This window comes from Gasterosteus aculeatus, chromosome 18 (assembly GCF_964276395.1).
Source record: "Gasterosteus aculeatus chromosome 18, fGasAcu3.hap1.1, whole genome shotgun sequence".
Classification (NCBI taxonomy): domain Eukaryota; kingdom Metazoa; phylum Chordata; class Actinopteri; order Perciformes; family Gasterosteidae; genus Gasterosteus; species Gasterosteus aculeatus.
Genome location: NC_135706.1, coordinates 919,434 through 933,274, shown reverse-complemented (window position 1 = coordinate 933,274; position 13,841 = coordinate 919,434). Strand labels below are relative to the sequence as shown.

Below are 13,841 nucleotides of genomic sequence, written 5' to 3'. Positions count from 1 at the left end.
AGGATTTCATTTTCTCGCTTAATTCACCTTTTCTGCCGTTGTCAGGTGCGTTCCCACCGCGACTACTGGAGTCTGTGCCAGCGCACCAATGACGCCTCCTGCTGTCCGAGCTGGACACTCGGCAACTACGTCGCCGTCCTCACCAACAGGTCGTCCTGTCAGAAGATCACAGAGCGCGACGTGACTCACACGCTCAAGATTCTGCGATCGTGCGCCAAGCACTACCACAACGGCACGCTGGGACCCGACTGCTGGGACATGGCCCTGCGCCGCAAAGACCAGCTCAAGTGTGGCAGCGTGCCCCGGAAGTGCACCAAGTACAACGCCGTCTACCAGATCCTCCACTTCCTGGTGGACAAAGACTTCCTCAGTCCCAAGAGCCTGGAGTTCCCCCCGTCCGTGCTCAAGCACAGCATGCTCTTCTCGCCCACAGAGAAAGGCGAGTCCATGATGAACATCTACTTGGACAATTTTGAGAACTGGAATTCGTCAGACGGCATCACCACGGTCACGGGGATCGAGTTTGGGATCAAACACGACCTGTTCCAGGACTACCTGCTCACGGACACCGTGTACCCCGCCATAGCCATAGTGATCGTCCTGCTGGTCATGTGCGTGTACACGCGCTCCGTGTTCATCACTTTGATGACGATAATAGCCATCATCAGTTCGCTGATCGTGTCCTACTTCCTGTACCGACTGGTCTTCAACTTTGAGTTCTTCCCCTTCATGAACCTCACAGCCCTCATCATCCTGGTCGGCATCGGCGCCGATGACGCCTTCGTGCTCTGCGATGTGTGGAATTACACCAAGTTCGACAAGCCGCGCGCCGAGCTGTCCGAGACGGTCGGTGTGACGCTGCAGCACGCCGCGCTGTCCATGTTCGTCACCAGCTTCACCACCGCCGCCGCCTTTTACGCCAACTACGTCAGCAACATCACCGCCATACGCTGCTTCGGTGTCTACGCGGGCACCGCCATTTTGGTGAACTACATTCTCATGGTGACCTGGCTGCCGGCCGTGGTGGTGCTACACGAACGCTACCTGCCCAGCCTGTTCCCCTGCGCCAAGCCTGCGGAGCAGCAACGGGGCTGCTGCACCCGGACGTTCTGGGCGGGTCTCTGTCAGAAGGCCAACGACTGCCTGTCCACCGTCTCCGAAGGTTCCCAGACCTTCTTCGAGAAGGTGCTGCCCTGCGTCGTCATCAAACTGCGCTACCTGTGGCTCTTCTGGTTCCTCGCCATCACCGTGGGCGGGGCCTATGTGGTTTGCGTCAACCCGAAGATGAAGCTGCCGTCTCTGGAGCTGGCCGAGTTTCAGGTGTTCCGCTCCTCGCACCCGTTCGAGCGCTACGACGCCGAGTACAAGAAGCTCTTCATGTTCGAGAGGGTTCATCACGGCGAGGACCTCCACATGCCAATCACCATCATCTGGGGCGTGTTGCCTGTGGACAACGGCGACCCCCTGAACCCAAAGAACAAAGGAAAGCTGATGCTCGACAGCAGCTTCAACATTGCCAGTCGGGCTTCTCAGCAGTGGATTCTCAACTTCTGCCAGAAGCTGAGAAATCAGAGCTTTGTGTTCCAGTCAGAGGAGCAGGACTTCACCAGCTGCTTCATTGAGACGTTCAAACAGGTCAGTAGGACACATTTTTACATGTACAGTCCTGAAAGGGTCACTGAATACAATGAACTTCAACTCCCTCTTTCTTTCAACAGTGGATGGAGAACCAGGACTGTGAACCTGAGCCTTCCGTATACCCCTGCTGCAGTCAGTCCACCTTCCCCTACAAGCAGGAAGTGTTTGAGCTGTGCATCAAGAGGGCCATCATGGAGCTGGACCGGAGTACCAACTACCATCTGGACAGCAAGACCCCTGGACCTCGATTCGACATCAATGACACCATTAGAGCCATAGTGTTGGAGTTCAAGAGCACCTACCTCTTCACCCTGGCCTATGAGAAGATGTACCACTTCTACCTGGAGGTAGTAGAAACAATGCAGTGGCAGCATGGTTCATCTAAATGCTTTGGTTCTGCTAACGTTAATGGTGGTGTTTGTCATGCAGGTGGACGCCTGGATCGCCGAGGAGCTGCGGTACGCTCCGGCAGGCCTCAGCCACGGCTGGTTCATCAGCAACCTGGAGTTCTACGACCTCCAGGACAGCCTATCGGACGGCACCCTGGTTGCCATGGCGCTGTCTGTGGCCGTGGCCTTCAGCGTGATGCTGCTGACCACCTGGAATGTCATCATCAGTCTGTACGCCATCCTGTCGATCGCCGGCACCATCTTCGTGACGGTGGGCTCCCTGGTGCTCCTCGGCTGGGAGCTCAACATCTTGGAGTCCGTCACCATATCCGTCGCGGTTGGGCTCTCCGTGGACTTCGCCGTCCACTACGGCGTGGCCTACCGGCTCGCCCCTGAGCCCGATCGCGATGGAAAGGTGATTTTCTCCCTCAGCCGCATGGGCTCTGCCATCGCCATGGCAGCGCTGACCACCTTTGTCGCGGGGGCCATGATGATGCCCTCGACCGTCCTGGCCTACACCCAGCTGGGCACGTTCATGATGCTGATCATGTGCATCAGCTGGGCCTTTGCCACCTTCTTCTTTCAGTGCATGTGCCGCTGCCTGGGGCCCCAGGGGACCTGTGGCCAGATCCCCCTTCCCAAGAAGATGCAGTGTCAGGTGTTCTCCGAGGTCACGTCCACATGCCCCTCACCTCGAGGGAAAGGCTCCAGCCTCGGAAAGTACCAGCTGGGTAACAGCGACGGGGAGGTGGAGCATTATGAGTTGGAGCCCCTGGCCTCGGGTCAGAAGCCTGAAGGTGAGGAGCAGCAGGAGGAGGGTCCTCAGCCACGCGACGCCCCGGGCTCTCACTCCCACCACGAGAGCCAAGCGGGGGGCGGTAGAACCGGGCCTTCCAGGGTCCAGTGCGCTCAAAATGCTAACGGCGCCTGCGGGGAGCCCTGTCCTGCTCATCACCAGCCTCAGTGGTGGACCTGCCACTGTGCTCCACCTCCAAAGGACACTGCTTCCTGCCCGCCCCCCCCACAGCTCTCAGGAAAGACCCAGGGTTCACAACACCCACCTCTGCTCCCCACAGACCTGGACCCGGCCCACACAGAGTGCCGTATGCACTATGTCCACTGCCTCCCCACCCATTTCCACCATTGCTCACAGGGGAGAGTAGTGCCCCCCAGGCAAGGACCTGCCCACAGCTGCCATTTCAGGAAGTATTGCGTCCACAAGGCAACCCTGCAGGCTGGTTCTAGCAGAGAGCAGGGGTCCACCGCCGCGGCTTTGACCCACGACGTGGACCCGACCCCCCCCTCCGAGCCCGTCGGACACGAGCACGACCAGGCACACGAGGCGGGGGCCCTGAGCCTCGGCGGCAGCCGAACGGCCAGCACCGCGTCCCCGACACGGCCTCAGACTCTGTGCCCCTCCTCCCCCTCGCCGATGGGAGGGGACAGTGGCGGCGATACGCACGCCTCCACCACGTCCACAGACCCCCCCCCGCAAACGGACGCTTGTTGTAGGATCTCTGGCAACCAGGAGAAGCTCAAAGGTTTGAAAAGCGTCAAAAAGTGCAAGAGGAGTTCCAGAAGCCGGCGGGCGTCCGGCGCCTCCCCCAAGAAGCTCTACTGCTTCAACAGGACGTTGAAAGTCAAGTGCAACTCAGCGTCCGAGTCCAGCGCGCCTCCTTCCGCCGCCGCCAACCCGTCTTCTGAGAGCTTATGTTGATCACAAACCGCTGTGTTACAGCGTAAAAACACAAGGAGTGACACACAATGTGTGCGATCACAGTGTTTGCACCAAGTGCCTCAAGGTGCTCCACAAAGCAGCACGGACCTACTCGATACATCTGCTCGCTCAGCAGGTGGCTACGTGCCACATTATGGGTCGCTAAAGATACGTCATCGAGGGAAAACACGGTGTTTCCCCAAAAGTGTTTAACGTACTCGCACAGCCTCCCTTCACACCGACCTGATAAGTCTAATCAGCCGGAAGGAAAACGTGCCACGTTTCTAAAAGGGCTTTTTTCCCCGTCGGAGCCGAGTGTTCAATCCTGTCCTCATGCCTCAGATAAAAGATGTACTGTGTGAATAAAGTACATTTTATTTTATCACCTTTGGTCCAGTTGTCTCTCATTGTCCACTGTTTGGTGCGCGCGCACACACACACACACACACACCCTGTCTCTGCATCCTGAAGCACATCCGTCCGCTCCGATCATTCATCGGCTTCTAACCGCCGGCCTCTTCAGGGCTACCGGTTCCATCGGGCCTGAGGTCGGCGGCTGCACTTAGTGGGCGGAGCCTCTTCAGGCCCAGGCAGACCTGATCAGCACCAGTAGATACAAATGTCAGCATTTCTAAACATGAAACGTGTAACTATAATCATTTTAGAAGCTGCATTAACAGTGTAAGTTCCTGCTTTCATTACGAGGAGAAAACTAAAGTCCAAGAATGAGGCGAGCCGGCCAGCAGTGCGTCAGATACACACCTCCAATGAAAGTCTCCTGACTGTCCGACCCGTTGACAGGAGCCGCTTTATGACTCGATTTATTAAACGTTTCCAGGCCATTGATCACGTTCAGCCTTTTAATCAGCTGGAAACAATACGAGAGGCTGGATGACGGAGGACTCTTTGGGGACAAACCCACGCAGGTCCGTCAGAGCCGTGCCAACATCTGTCAGACAGTTGGCATCCAGCTGTGAAAGGGACACATTTCTCTGAGGAGTGTGTGGGGACACAAAGGGAGTGGGACTCAACGAGGGACAGTTCAACCCCCCTCCTTCCTGCTGTGACCCCTCTGACCTCTGTCTCGCTCTCTGCTGCTGAATCCCTCCCGACCACCTGTTTGCTCGGCTGCACTGGATCTGGTCTCAGAGGGTTCCACAGTCCTCGCAGCTTATTCGTCTTCCAGCGACACCCTTTTTTGAATAATGACAAACCTTCACAAGAGGTCAAGAGGTCTCTGTGAAGCGTGTGAGCAGGAGATTATTGCGTGAATTATGTTCACACATTTTTTACCATCTTCACCTCAACTATTATCTAGAACAGGTGACCAGACATTTGAAGACATTAATCAGGCGTATATCAGTGTGTTTAATGCACTGCTGAAAATCTAAATGCCTGACACACAATAAATACATTTAGTCTCAAAAGCATGTTTGCTTTTCAGATTCTGGACCTTCAGGTTCCCTCATGTGGCTCAAAATTCAACTGCAGATTTTCAATAGAAGTCTGGAGGAATAAATCTAGAGATCCCACATCGCTTCTCTGAGGTCAGACATCTGATTTCATCTCCGCGTGGCTCCGAGCAGCAGGAGGAGGAGGATTCAGCTGCAGCGTGAGGCCTCGATGGTGTCGCAGAGAAGTACCGCCGAGCTTCTGCTCCTTCTCGTCCCCATCTGGCCCTCAACCCCAGAACGCACTTCCACAAATAGAAGACGCGACACGTGAGCGTGCAGCGCCACACGGGCTCGCTTCATGCTCCTGTGTTGAAGGAAACACCATCTTTGCCTCACAGAGATCAGCTTGTGTTCACACTCCTCCTCCTCCCTGCAGAAGAGTCCCGTCCCTCAGGATCCCTGTAACTGTTTGAGCTGGTGGAGGTCAAACATTAGCCGCGTCCTTGAGGGCAGCGTTTGACGCTTCCCGCAGGCGGACATGCGCGTTCTGGCCCGAAATAACTGAAGAGGACGGCGAGCTTGTTTACAAGGTAAACATTTATTCCCACTTTCCAAATTAGATGTCGGGGGAGCTGCTGCTGGAGGACAGAGACACGGTTTATTCTCGTTTAACCCAACGAGCCTTGAAACATTAAAAAAAAAACCAATTCATCTGAAAAGACAATTAAAAATCAAAGGCAAAAACATTTATTTATTTATTTAGAATAAATGTCCTTAAAGAATGAATTATTTTATTTCTTGAAATTTATCGTCAACTACATTAACTAGTTTTTTGATCTTGGCACACATTAAAAAAATGCATCTATTGCTCATTTCCCTCAACATAAATCATTAAGGGCCCCAATTTCCCCCTTATCAGGGGTAGAGGAGCCTGCAGTGGGCCCCCCACACGGGCCCCCACACGGGCCCCGAAGGAGCTTGTTGGATCCCACTCTTAACAACCTGCATGACTCTGGAGGTTAGTTTGGTAAAGACGAAATGGACTCGGTGTGGGAAAGATGTTTGTCCATTTGAATGGTGTATTCATTGCATTCACAGAAGGCCTCTGGGGGGGGGGGGGCTTCCTATAGCTCATGGATCATCCAAATGAGGCCCACTACATGCTGCATATGAACATGTTGGAAATCCAGAACGGGTAAATCCCAGGAAGTGTAAAGTAGTGGCAGACCTGAGGTCAGGCGGATGTGAACCTGCACCGGGCTCAGATTAACGGACCGTCCCGCGTAGAAGCAGCAGGAGGCCGTAATGTTCCCAGCAGCTGGCTCATAAAGGCTGCGAGCGGGCCGGCGGCCAACAGGACGGAAGCGCTCGCTCTGCCCAGCGGCTTCCTGCTTTCAGACACGCAGCTGGAATGAAAGAACAACCTGCTGACCCCCACATCCCCCCCTGTGCCGGGGGACGGATGGACCCGTCTGACGGTGTATGAAACCACACAGGAGGGCAACCGACCCCCCCTCTGTGTACGCACTCTAGTGGTGACACAAGTGCAAGTGCAAAAGGCTCCTTTCAGCCAACCAGGAACCTCACAGTGATTTACAAAGGAAATGACACGTCGATCATTTAAACGTCTGTAGAAATGAACCGAAGCTGCGGCGGCAGAGTTTAGCAGCTAAAACTTCTCCTGTTGATTGGATTTACTGAGTGATGTAACCATGAAAATACACAGGAACTCTCTTCAATACTGACATTAATTATTGGATTGGTTTCACTTCGCTTCTGAACCCTTGTTTGTCCGTAGCTGCCCCACAGCCGGCTGGTAGAAGTATTTTTTATTGTTATACACAATAAAATTGTAGCAGCATTCCTGGAAAAAAGGTTTATTTCAGCTTTTCTCCATTTTTATACATGATCTAGGAACACAAAAGGAGTTCCCCTTTAATAAATAAAATAACCCTTTGCAGACACTAGAGAGCGTACGATGAACCGTACAGATGTGTCAGCATTCATCCCTCAGGCTGTTAATAAGAACAAAGCCTCAGTAGAAGTTGAAGACCGCTGAGGAGCAATGTTAGTGTTTCAAATAGAAGAAGTCTTATTGCTCAGGAATTCAAAATCAACAAATTTGGTCCAATTGGAGCATAACTTCCTATGAATGTTTCTTACTTCTTCCCTCTGGATCCAGATGTTAATAGTTTTTTTAGTTTTGTTTTTAGTGGCGTGAGGACACGGACGTGTTCTGCTGACAGTGAAGGACAGAGTTACATACTGACCCCCAATTGGTTTATTTGTGCACACAAGCATTTGATATACAAATCTGCAAAATTGACTTATTTGTACTCTTATATTTATATATTACGTATATTTCTTATTAGAATTTTTTTATATTTGCGATTAGCAGATGCATATTAGTTATAAATCAATAATCAGAAACATTTAATCCAGTCAACACAATAATTCCAACAACATAACTTCTTATCATTGACATGTAATGCTGTAAAATTGGACAATGACCAAAGATCCACATGAAAAAAAGGAATTATACATAATTGGAATTTTTTACCACAGATTATCTGATTACCTACAAATGTTCAGGGCCGAAGAGGTTCTGCATAAGTCTGTCTTTGCCTTCCCTTCCTCTGAAGCTGGTAATACTCGTTCTCCCCTGCAGGGGGCACTTGGTCCTCATCCCAGCAGCGAGTCTTTCTTCAACAGGAGGCAGGAGTTCACACAGCGGCGGCTCTGATAGCCTGGAGCTGGACGCCGTCCTCATCAGCAGGTCCCCTGTCGGGCTCCTCGGCAACCTTTTTCAACTTGGTGTCTTTGAGCATCTGTGAGACGAGGCGCTCATAAAACCACTCCAGGTCCTGAGGGTCCTCCGGCCAGGTGAGGTACTCTCTCCTCTGGACGAAAGCTCTGACCGCCTTGTACCTCATCAGCTGGTAGTGCGCCACCTTCAGTCGGATAAAAACGGAGACAAAGGTCAAAAACGGCAGCTTTCAGCCTTCTGTGTAGCAACGATAATTTAACATTCAGTTATTCTCAAAATCACACATGATTTCTATTTTTTGTACGTGAAGATAGAAGCAGCTTTACAGACCTTCCCCACCACCAACACGATCAGCACGTTGGTCAGCTCCTCCAGCATCCGGCTCTGGGCCAGAGTGAACGCCTCCAAGCACCAACCGTCTAGAGAGACACCACCCGGTTAGTTTCTGCAACCTCCGCCTTTGTCTTTTCACAAAGCAGTAAAAGAGGAGTAATCGTGTGTAAAACAAATACATAATAATATGTGTTTCTCCAAAAGTCAACTTTTGCTTCAACCTCTTTTAGAAGCCACGTGTTTCCTCGCCGCCGCAGCTTAAACCCTCACACTGCGCAGCGGTTCGACGTTTTTGAAAAAAGCACTAATTGAGTTTCTTGGAGATAATTGGATGTCAAGAAAAAAGCCACATCCAGCAGAGCTTTGGCTTAACTTGTCATAAAAGCTGGCAACATGGAGGCTGCTGGGCTCCGTCTAAATCAGGGGTGCTCACACTGTTCCGGCTCGCAAGCTACTTTTCAACTGACCGGGTCATGGCGATCGACCCCCCTCCGTGCCGGCTGACGGGGGCGGGACCGGTAAATAGTAGAACACAACGAACCTCTCATCTGTCAGAAGGAGGAAACGTCACATTCTTGGTCGTTACCTTACTGCAGTCAGCCTGGGCTGCTTTGGAATTAAATGCGTCCGTTAGTAAGCAAGGATCGCTAATTAGCATTAGCATTAGTTTCGGTCATCTCCCGCATTTTTACCGATGGCACGGGATCGACTAGTACTGCCTTTGAGATCGACGCGATCGACGTACTGAGCACCCCTGGTCTAAAGGGTCCGTCGATTACTTCATCTCTCAAAATGTTCCTTGAAAGAAAATATTTCACGGCCAAAACTGAAGCAGACGTCAAAGCCTTGTGCCTGTTACTACAACTAAAAGTAAAAAGACTTTACCCTTCAGGAACTCCCTGGTGACAACGCACACGGTCTTCCTGCTGCCCCAGATGGCATCTCTGAAGTTGGACAGGTGATCCTCGCCTGGCAGGAAGTCTCTGGCCTCGAAACAGCAGTGGAACATGTTTTCCTCCGAAAACTGGTTGTCCAGCTTCTTGAGCAGAGCGGCCTCCACCCAGTCATAGTCGGTGTCGCTGAAGCAGAGGAAGGCATCGTGCTGCACTTGGTCCACGGGAGGCGGCGGCTTCGGGCCCTCCAGGACCCTGCCAACCACCTTTTTGTAGATGATGAATATGCGCCCTCGGAGACGGGCGTAGGCGATCCCGCCGACGACCACGGCGAGTATCACGAGAGTGGACAAGATGAAGAGAGCAAACTTAAGTCCTTGGACGGCCTTTTCGTCGTCTTCCACGCACGGTTCGACCACCGCAGAGAAATCCAGCAGTGGAAGATTGCGGAGAGCGTCTGGAAACTCACACCTGTACTCCTCAACCGGGCTGAGGAAGGTTACATTCGTCGCATTCAGCCACCTGGTGAAGCTCTCCAGACTGCAGTCACAGTGGAACCGATTCCCAGCCAGGCCGAGGAAGCTCAGAGACCGAAAAGTCTCTGGGTCCAGGGAGGCCAGAAAGTTGTTAGAGAGGTCGAGTCTTATCAGGCCGAGCGGAAAGATGTCCGGCTGCAGATAGGTCAGAGCATTGGACGAGAGGTCGATCTCTATGATCGAGCCGAGGCCGCGGAAAACCCCTGGTGGGAGAGTCGACAGGGAGTTGAGGCTCAAATTAAGACCGAGAAGATTTTCTAAACTATGGAAAAGGTTGAGGCACTGCCCCTGCGCCCAGATGGTGTTTAGGGAACTGTCGTGAAGATCCAGGATTTGTAAACTATTATTACGAGGTACTGTGACTTGCGGAGTGATTATGCAATGCTTGATGATGTTTCCCCCGTAGAAGAAATTCTTGAGACGATTGAAATGAGCTGAAATATCATAAACGTCCTGCAAGTTAGTCAATCGGTTGTCTACAACGTCTACGTGGATACTGTTGTTGCCAAATTCACTGATTCCAAAAAGAGATTGCAGTTTATTGTCGCCCAGGAGTAGATAATCTAGATTTGGTAGCGGCGTCGGAGAACCCAGGACTCGCAGGGAATTTCCCGTCAGATACAACGCTCGTAATCTTGGGAGGCCGCTGAATGCGTTGTATCCTAAAACGCCGATGTGGTTGTAAGATAAATCCAACACCCGCAGGTCTGTGAGATTGCTGAACGTGTGAGAGTGTATTTCCCCCAAGAGGTTTTCGGACAGGACGAGCATTCGCAAATGTCCTTGAAGACCGTTGAAGGCGTTTCTTTGAATCTGATTGATTTTGTTCTTGGAAATATTAATAATGACCGCGTCCTGTAGCGGACTTAAAAAAGCCCTCTGCAAAGAATATATATAGTTATTAGAGAGATCAAGCTGGATAACAGAACTGGTCGCGAGGCCTTGGAATGTGCCCTCGTCTGGGTCAGGCAGGTTGCTGTGTGAGAAGCCTTTGCCCATGCCTCCAGAGATGGTGAGGTTAGCGATCGGAGTGCCATTTATTGCTCTGAAGAATTGTCTGGCTCTGTCCACGCTAAATGAATTGGTGGATAAGTCAAGGGTCCCAAAACCGATCTCTCTGAAAGGGTTCCCGCATCTCTCCCAGTCAAAGCTGTCACTAAAACCGATGTACAATTTATTTGAATGCAAATTTAGGAGTTTGAAGTATTTTCCCCGGAATCCAACGAGATCATCTTCACACATTTGTTCAATCTGATTCAGTTTGAGGTTCAACTGTGTCAACTTTGTAAGTCTTGAGAAGAAGAGTCCTGGTCGAACACTCACGATTCCATTTCTGTCGAGGTTGAGTGTTTCCAAGGACCAGAGTGGCTGCAGATAGCTGTCTGCTAGTATGGAGTCCCCCAAGCCGCAGGAACTCAAATCCAGTTCCTGTAATTTGAAGAGTCCTGCAAAAGCCCTCGGCTCCAGCTGAAGGGGATTATTGGCCGCAAGGACCAACTTTGTCAATCTCCTCTGGCGGAGGAAAGCGTTGTTCCGTAAGACGAGCGGCACTCTCTGCATGCCCAGATCTAACTGCTGCAGCTGGTCGTAGCTGCTGAGCGAGCTGCTGTTAATCTCACTGATGTAGTTCAACTCCAGGTAGAGGTGGGTGATGTTGGGAGTCAGAGCAGGAACCCAGTGCTGCTGCTGCGAAATGCAGTCAGCCATGAGTCCGGTCAGAGTGCATGATGGGTAGCAAGTTGATACCTGCGGGTAGGTGCAGTGCATTACTTTATTGTTGTGCATTGTTTTAGTAAATGTGTTTCTTATTTACTTTACGGCTCAATATTAAATGCAAGATTGATCAGTACGGTAAATATGCAGCGGGAACCAGCAGCTTAGCTTAGCATATGTAGCATTACGAGTCAAAACGGGTATTGACTGATGAAGCCTTTTAAAAAAAGTCTTTAAAAAAACTTTTAAAAGATTTAAAGTTTAAATAGATTAGTGGGCTTTAGAAGAGCTGGCCGGCATCATTTATTCCTGTTGGAGAAAGACAGACTAGCGGTGAACAGCAGCACCAGTTCTGCTCAACAAGGTTCTTGTGGCGTTGAAGGAGCAGGAGTCTAAATGCCGTCATGACCAGCTGGATTCTCTAAAGGGAAGGAAAGGTCCATTCAGGGCTTCTTCATTGGGTCATTTGGCAACGTGTCGTCCCAGTCTCTGTCTTTTCTTTACTCCTCGTCAATTCCCCTTCCCACCTTTCCTAAAGCCTGGGGCGGTTTCCTCATAGGTCAAGTGCTTAAGGTCAGAAGTTGGGAGGTCATATTAACATTTTACTATTTGACCACAGCCCAGCAGTTTCCCAGAGTTTGAAGTCTTTGTGCTAAGCTAAGCTAACCACCAGGTGGTAGCAGTTTCCTATTCATGATAGAGACGCGAGTGGGTAGCAACACGATTCTCTGATTTTTCTTTTTCTAAATTAGATTTCCTTTAGATTTGTATTAATCCATTTGTGAATATTCTCTTCTGACTGTTTAGTTTGACAAGACCTCAGTTCAATGACCGAGCAGCAGTCCCACGGCTGGACACGTACCTGTAGGCATAACCCGATGAAAGCCAGCTGAAGTGTCCACATCCTGTCCTCAGCCGAACAACTGTCCAAAAGGACAGTAAACATCAGTGGCGGCCGGTGAATGAATGGAGAATGTTCTCGTACGGCTGTCCAATCAATTTCAGCGAACATCCCAGAAGGATTTAATGCAAGATTTCTGTAAAGGTATCAAACATGCAACACCAAAATAGTTAAAGGTTTACCACGAGTCTTCAGTGGGTTCGGACGAGCTTTCTATAAAGTCTGGCTGCACAAAGCTGGATAGACGCTGCCAAGTGCACTATGGGAAATGTGGGTGTAATTCAAGTCTTCGTCATGCGAGCTGCGTTGGACTGCAGCTTGGACCCTGAGAGCTCCTCCGACAAGCACTTTACTGGGTATTTTATCTGTGTTTGTCATATTTTATGCTGTGAATTAAACTGATGAGGGAACTTTGGTCAAATAGAATCCTACCTGCTGTCCCATGAGGAGGCTCTCTGGTCTCCTCCTGGTGGGAAACATATGAATCACTGTCGTTTCTTTGTAAAAGAATCGCCTGGACATCCCAATGATGGAGGGACACTAGCAGGTCCACACAGTTACATCACATCAATAAAAACAAGCAGAAAACTGGATGGAAGGTTTCTCAGTGAAGACTCATCTCTGTCATGATTGATGCGTTGACTTGATCCCTGTCAGTCCAAACGCATCGGTGCCTTGAATGTGGTGCAATGCAATGAAATATGCACAGAGCTTTTAGGTAGAACAAGAAATGCGCTACAGGACTCCACATGCCAACCACCACAATTATTGTTTCAAACCTCCAACTTTAAGGAACTGTGGTGCTGAATAATAATGATGATTCCTACCAACTTTAAAACCTAGCACATATTTATTACATATATGTGTTCAGATAGACCGCGTGCACCGACGTCATATCACTCAATAATACTGAAGTTAAAGGGGGGCTGCGTTGGCTAATAACTTGTATCACAGCAGCGCGTCGGGACGCGAACACAACGATCCGCGTACACGTCAATGACTAAACAACCAAACACGTTCAAACAAGCCACAACAAGTCATTCCTGACGCTGGTTTACAGATAATAATAATATATAATAATGTAATGCAGAGAGGGTCGAACCTGTGTCGCTGCGGGCGGTGCACTGCGGTCAACCGGCGGTGCGCGCGCACACCAGGCATTACGGTAGCAGCGTGCAAACTGAGCGCAACGTAACTTCATTGATGAGTCGGTAGACGGATTTTATTTTTAATTTCAACGTTATAATGTCGTGATGAGTGGAGCTCTGGCGCAGTGTAATATTAATCTGAAGTAAAATGATTATGTAACTATGGACCTTTTCCTTTAAAATCAAATCGGAAAATATGAGGAAGTTTACTTATTAATGAGATTTTGAAGGGCTTTCATTTTGAAATACTACCTCAAAATGTCCTGATTATGCCCGAGTGACACCTCGAGGAAGTGTACTACCAATCTGAAGTGAAACTATTATGTGACTCAAGATAATGTGTAATCTGAATTAAGTGAATGACATTTTAAGGGATTTCATCAAGTAAGTAATTACACAATTAAAATAAATA

At 50.2% G+C, this 13,841-nt stretch overlaps 2 protein-coding genes across 15 annotated transcripts in view; one reads left to right on the top strand and one right to left on the bottom strand.

The window, feature by feature from the left end:
• disp1 (dispatched homolog 1 (Drosophila)) overlaps nt 1–4,126 on the top strand; it is a 49,226-nt gene extending 45,100 nt beyond the window's left edge. For all 9 annotated transcript variants that reach the window (XM_078093916.1, XM_078093910.1, XM_078093912.1 and 6 more), the window contains 3 exons: nt 46–1,635; nt 1,719–1,985; nt 2,068–4,126. In XM_078093916.1, the coding sequence (XP_077950042.1) occupies nt 46–1,635; nt 1,719–1,985; nt 2,068–3,744 (3,534 nt within the window). In that variant the 3' untranslated portion in view covers nt 3,745–4,126. The remainder of the gene's footprint in view (nt 1–45; nt 1,636–1,718; nt 1,986–2,067) is intronic.
• A 3,275-nt stretch (nt 4,127–7,401) lies between these two features.
• tlr5b (toll-like receptor 5b) lies at nt 7,402–13,445 on the bottom strand. 6 transcript variants are annotated; one of them, XM_078093922.1, is made up of 6 exons: nt 13,384–13,445; nt 12,714–12,747; nt 12,243–12,417; nt 9,124–11,413; nt 8,236–8,324; nt 7,402–8,089 (listed from the first exon to the last, which is right to left on the bottom strand). In XM_078093922.1, exons 3-6 carry the CDS (start codon nt 12,390–12,392, stop codon nt 7,862–7,864), a joined length of 2,757 nt encoding a protein of 918 aa, XP_077950048.1. In that variant the 5' UTR covers nt 12,393–12,417; nt 12,714–12,747; nt 13,384–13,445; the 3' UTR covers nt 7,402–7,861. The 6 variants fall into 6 exon arrangements, with proteins under 6 accessions (XP_077950048.1, XP_077950046.1, XP_040016422.2 ...); XM_078093920.1 differs by having other exon boundaries at nt 12,243–12,303; nt 13,384–13,428; XM_040160488.2 differs by lacking the exon at nt 13,384–13,445 and having other exon boundaries at nt 12,714–12,821.
• Between the last annotated feature and the right edge of the window lie 396 nt (nt 13,446–13,841).

Excerpts from the sequence above, each read along its gene's own strand:
- tlr5b (XM_078093922.1), bottom strand. The coding sequence starts at position 12,392 with ATGTTCGCTGAAATTGATTGGACAGCCGTACGAGAACATTCTCCATTC. Across the intron at positions 11,414-12,242 it reads TCATCGGGTTATGCCTACAG|GTATCAACTTGCTACCCATC; the intron begins GTACGTGTCCAG and ends ACCTACCCGCAG. Across the intron at positions 8,090-8,235 it reads TCGTGTTGGTGGTGGGGAAG|GTGGCGCACTACCAGCTGAT; the intron begins GTCTGTAAAGCT and ends ATCCGACTGAAG.